The following is a 6,019-nucleotide window of genomic DNA, read 5'->3' as shown; positions in this document are numbered from 1 at the left end:
TCACATCTTTCCTGTAATGTGGTGACCAGAACTGCACGCAGTACTCTAGCTGTGGCCTAACTAGTGTTTTATACAGTTCAAGCATAACTTCCTTGCTCTTACATTCTATGCCTCGGCTAATAAAGGAAAGCATTTCGTTTGTCTTTTTAACTACCTTATCGACCTGTCCTGCTACTTTCAGGGATCCGTGGACATACACTCCAAGGTCCCTCTGTTCCTCCACACTGCTCAGTGTCTTCCCATTTATTGTGTATTCCCTTGCCTTGTTGTCCTTCACCAAATGCACACTTTTCCAGATTGAATTCCATTTGCTAATTTTCTGCCCAACTGACCAGTCCATCGATATCTTCCTGCGGTCTCGAGCTTTCCTCCTCACTGTCAACCACACGGCCAATTTTTGTATCATCTGCAAATTTCTTCATCATGCCCCCTACATTTAAGTCTAAATCATTAATATATACTACAAACAGCAAGGGACCAAGTACTGAGCCCTGTGGAACCCCACTGGAAACAGCCTTCCAGTCACAAAACTCCCTGTCGACCTTATCGCACCTGACAACTGTTTCACACACAATGAAGTGCAGTCACTGTTGTTATGTGAACAATGCAGGCAATTTGTGCTGAGGAAGATTCTGCTTCTGATCTGTTTTTGGTGTGTAAGCTCAATATAGGGCATGGACACTGGGAGAACGTAAGAACATAAGAAATAGGATCAGGAGTAGGCCATACGGCCCCTCGAGCCTGCTCCACCATTTAATACGATCATGGCTGATCCGATCATGGTCTCAGTTCCACTTCCCTGCCCGCTCCCCATAACCCCTATTCTCTTATCGGTTAAGAAACTGTCTATCTCTGTCTTAAATTTATTCAATGACCCAGCTTCCACAGCTCTCTGAGGCAGCGAATTCCACAGATTTACAACTCTCTCAGAGAAGAAATTCCTCCTCATCTCAGTTTTAAATGGGCGGCCCCTTATTCTAAGATTATGCCCTCTAGTTCTAGTCTCCCCTATCAGTGGAAACATCCTCTCTGCATCCACCTTGTCAAGCCCCCTCATAATCTTATACATTTTGATAAGACCACCTCTCATTCTTCTGAATTACAATGAGTAGAGGCCCAACTGACTCAACCTTTCCTCATTAGTCAACCCCCTCATCTCCAGAATCAACCTAGTGAACCTTCTCTGAACTGCCTCCAAAGCAAGTATATCCTTTCGTAAATATGGAAACCAAGAAGAACCTCCTGCTCTTCTTCAAATAGTGCCACGGAAATTTTAATACTTCGGTACAACATCTTATCTGAGAGACGGCACCTCCAGCAAGGCACCACAGTGTACAACACCACCCATCTCCCCCTTACTGAGTTACTGTTTTTGGAGGAGATGACATTGACCACATCAGACACTCAACTCCATTCAGAAAAGAGACTTCCAGAAACACATCAAGCGAATCTTAGAACAACAGGAGATTTTAGGAATTGACAAGACTTTGATCATTCTGTCAACTGCCGGGTTTATGATAAAATTCCTTGTTGGATACCAAGAATGTGATTTCGAACCACGCTGTCAAGGCAGTTTGCCTCTAGCCATTCCTGCCTGCCTGTTGCACTTTCAGTCTTCACTCTAGCACCAACGGTGGACCTACAAAGGAAACAAAGAGGATCCCACCCCTGGGATTGACAAGATAAACTCCCGACAATGGATCTGACCACTCAAATGTGGCTCCATTGCTCATGATGCTGTGAAACTCTGCCCCTCACCCAAACGCTGTTGCTCATCGTTACACGAAGTTCGTTATCAGACAACAGTGGACTTTGCAGTTTAGTTAAAGTCTCACCGTTGCGCGTGGAATTCTTCCGGTCTCTCACTGCAACTCCCAGTTACACGGGATCACCGCTGTTTACTGTGGGTCTCCCCCAATAGGAACAGGAGGCGGCCATTCGGCCCCTCAAGCACATTCCGCCATTCAATTAGACCATGGCTGATCCGTACCTCAACTCTGTTTACCCGCCTTTCTTCCATTTCGCTTGATACCCTATCGAACAAAAATCTATCGATCTCAGTCTTGAATTGACCCCCAGCATCCATCGACTTTTGAGAGAGAGAATTACATGGAACGTACAGCACAGAAACATTCCATTCGGCCCAGCTGCTCCATGCCAGGGTTTATGCTCCACACGAGCCAGCTCCCACCCTGCTTCACCTCACCCCAGCAACATAGAGTTAGCTGAGGAAAGACAGGAGAAAGCATAAAAGCCTGCATGGACATCGTGCTGATGGCCTGTTCCTATTCTGCAAATTCTATGTAACATATCCTTCCAGTCCTTTCTCCCTCATGTGTTTATCTAGCTACCCCTTAAATGTATTTATACTATTCGCCTCAACCACTCCCTGTGGAAGCGAGTTCCACATTCTCACCACTCTCTGGGTAAAGAAGTTTCTCCTGAATTCCTGATTGGATTTATTAGTGACTATCTTATATTGATGGCCCCTAGTTTTGGACTCTCCCACCAGTGGAAACATCTTCTCCATGTCTACCTTTATCAAACCCCTTCATAATCTTAAAGATCTCCATCAGATCACGTTTCAGTCTCTCTTTTCTAGAGAAAAGAGCCCCTGCCTGTACAATCTTTCCTGCTAGTTATAACCTCTCAGTTCTGGTATCATCTGGTGCTGGTATTGGATGGTAGGTGACCCGATCAGGTCGGTCCGTTTGGTCGTGAGTTATACTGTCGACGGGTCGTATAAAGGTAGCCTCGCATTTTATTTAAAAAAAATGTGAATTCAAAGAGCTTTATCTGTTGTTTTTTTTTGACACAGTTTTATTGAGACAGTAAACCAGGGCCCCTCTCCTCCCCCTCCTTGCATTCCTGAACAAATCGTTCGTGAGGGGGCGAGGGAGGCGAGTGAGAAGACAAGAGGTGTTCCCTTTGGCGGTATGGAAAATTGTGGTGCCGGCCAGTATCGTGCAGTTTGCTTTTATTTACAGAGCACATGTTCGGTTTCATCTCCCTCTCTCTCTCTCTCTTTTCCTTGGGATGTTCCTTCCATTGTTCGTAAAGGAGAGAGAGAAAGAGAACTTTTGTCGTTTTACTGCAGGTCCCCATCAGAGAAAAAAAAATACCATCAGCTGCTGCAAATGCTGTTAACGGACACCAGCCCTGGATCCACCAGTCCCATCTCCTCGTGCTCGTTGACACAGAGCCGGTACCCGCACCCCCTCTTCCTCGGCAGTGGGGCGACCCCTCCGCCCCCTCCCTCCGGCCTGGCACTGGGGGGCAGCAGGAAGCCAACACTGCCAGCGATCAGCATGTGCCAGATGCTGTGGATGTAGAAGTAGTTCTCCTCCGTCTCCACGAAGGCGTAGAGCGCCACAGCCGACGTGGCAATGACCGTGCCGGGGAAGAGGTAGAAGACCCAGCGTTTCCACGTGGGAGGGTAGCAGTGACGTCTCCGGATTGTGCGCACGGTCTGCGGGAGAAAGAGGAGCGCAACGTTAAACCTTTATCACTAGAGGTATAGAAATCACTGGAGAAATACCACCAGCGATGTCTCCCTGGGAGGGCAGACGCACCAACGTTAGCGTCCTCGACCAGGCCAACATGCCCAGCATTGAAGCACTGACCACACTCGATCAGCTCCGCTGGGCAGGGCCACGTCGTCCGCATGCCAGACACGAGACTCCCAAAGCAAGCGGTCTACTCGGAACTCCTTCACGGCAAACGAGCCAAAGGTGGGCAGAGGCAACGTTACATGGACACCCTCAAAGCCTCCCTGAAAAAGTGCAACATCCCCACTGACATCTGGGAGTCCCTGGCCAAAGACCACCCTAAGGGGAGGAAGTGCATCCGGGAGGGCGCCGAGCACCTCGAGTCTCATCGCCGAGAGCATGCAGAAACCAAGCGCAGGCAGCGGAAAGAGCGTGCGGCAAACCAGTCCCACCCACCCCTTCCCTCAACAACTATCTGTCCCACCTGTGACAGGGACTGTGGTTCTTGTATTGGACTGTTCAGCCACCTAAGGACTTGATTCCGAGGGACTGCCTATGATGATGATGAGAGTACTGTGGTCAATCTTTATCAATAGAGAAAGGAAGAAGGACTTGCATTTATATAGCGCCTTTCACAACCTCAGGACTTCCCAAAGCACTTTACAGCCAATGAAGTACTTTTGGAAGTGTAGTCACTGTTGTAATGTAGAAAACGCAACAACCAATTTGCGCACAGCAAGTTCCCACAAACAGCAACGTGATAATGACCACATAATCTGTTTTAATTATGTTGATAGAGGGATAAATATTGGCTAGGATAGCGGGGAGAACTCCCCTGCTCTTCTTTGAAATAGTGCCATGGGATCTTTTACATCCACCTGAGAGGGCAGACGGGGCCTTGGTTTGGCATCTCTTCTGAAAGACAGCACCTCTGACAGTGCAGCATTGTGAGGGTCAGCCAAGATAATGTGGTCAAGTTTCTGGACTGGGACTCAAACCCACAGCTTTCTGACTCAGAGATGAGAGTGCTACCCACTGAGCCACGACTGACAACAAGGTGGGTGCAGACAGTTTAGCACAAACTGATGAATTGGACCCACTACCGCTCAAAATATTTCAGGCTCTTCCCACAAATCCAGATTTGTCTTTCACTGACTGAAATGATCATGGCCAATGCAGCAAAGACAACAAGAGATGGCATATTTCTCCTTACCCAAGCAATGGCCATGATTCCAAGAGCAAAGAGGCTTGGCCCCAAAAGGTTCCACAGTCCGTGTCGGTCCAACTGCAAGGCCATCGAAAGCAACATGGCTCCCAGTAAGTACAAGATCTGTCAAAGTGCAAGGGTCAAAGGTCAGCAAGTGTTAACATCACTGAATGCGACAGAACAAACCATCAAAGTCAGTCGGGCATTTTAATTATTTACGCTTTCTTTGCTTTGACTTACTATCCGTTGCTTTTATTAAGAAAGACTATTGTTTCATTGGATAGATCTTGTAACCAATCACTTCAAAATGTAGTGCAAGGGTATTAAGGGTTACAGAACCAAGGCTGCTGGATGGAGTTAAGATACAGATCAGCCATGATCTAATTGAATGGCGGAACAGGTTCGAGGGGCTGAATGGCCTCCTCCTGTTTTCTCTGGAGGGCAATTTCTATGAATCAGCTCCTGAACTGGAGCTATCTGGCCCTCCCAGCCTACGTCCTCCAGCTCTGACTAGTTGCATTCCACAGAGGACATCTCCAAGGCCACAACACGAGAGCTGGGATTCAACCCACTTGGTGCCAGATTGCCGGGCAAGCCAATGCCCCATTGAGCAGGCTGGTTCTGGCTGAGCAAACAGTGGGCAGTGAGCATGTACACTGGGCTGATAGGCCGCAAGGTTTTAGCTGGCTTTTAAAAAAATTCATTCATGGAATGTGGTCATTGGTGGCAAGGCCAGCATTTATTGCCCATCCCTAATTGCCCGCGAGAAGATGGTGGTGAGCTGCCTTCTTGAACCGCTGCAGTCCGTGTGGTGAAGGTACTCCCACAGGAGGGAGGGAGTTCTTGGACAGGATTTTGATCCAGCGACGATGAAGGAATGGCTGATATACTTCCAAGGCAGGATGGTGTGTGACTTGGAGGGGAACGTGGAGGTGGTGGTGTTCCCATGCACCTGCTGCCCTTGTCCTTCTAGGTGGAAGAGGCTGCGGGTTTGGGAGGTTAAACGCTGGGGATCTCTAAACCTTATCTCTGGCCGACTGAGGTCCCTAGGATTAGGCGAACTTGCATTTCTGTAGCGCCTTTCCTGACCTCAGCACATCCCAAAGTGCTTTACAGCCAATGAAATGTAATGTAGGGAAATGTGGCAATCGATTTGTGCACAGCAAGATCCCGCAAACAGCAATGTGATAATGACCAGATCGTCTGTTTTTATCGATATTGTTTGAGGGACAAATATGGGCCAGGATGCCGGGGAGATCTCCCCCCGCACCTCTCCAGATAGTGGCCGCGGGATCTTGCATCCGCCTGAAAGCGAAGTCAAGGC

General features: G+C 48.3%; 1 protein-coding gene across 1 annotated transcript in view; it reads right to left on the bottom strand.

Annotated features, from left to right (window-relative positions):
* Positions 1 to 3,124: 3,124 nt before the first annotated feature.
* Positions 3,125 to 6,019, bottom strand: part of tmem8b (transmembrane protein 8B) — a 354,968-nt gene continuing 352,073 nt past the window's right edge. The window contains exons 13-14 of the mRNA XM_070877086.1: positions 4,702 to 4,818; positions 3,125 to 3,469 (exon numbers count right to left, since the gene is read on the bottom strand). Of these exons, the coding sequence (XP_070733187.1) occupies positions 3,125 to 3,469; positions 4,702 to 4,818 (462 nt within the window). The remainder of the gene's footprint in view (positions 3,470 to 4,701; positions 4,819 to 6,019) is intronic.

The sequence above is a fragment of the Pristiophorus japonicus genome, chromosome 1 (genome assembly GCF_044704955.1).
Source record: "Pristiophorus japonicus isolate sPriJap1 chromosome 1, sPriJap1.hap1, whole genome shotgun sequence".
Lineage (NCBI taxonomy): Eukaryota > Metazoa > Chordata > Chondrichthyes > Pristiophoridae > Pristiophorus > Pristiophorus japonicus.
This window is presented reverse-complemented; position numbering and strand designations above follow the sequence as displayed.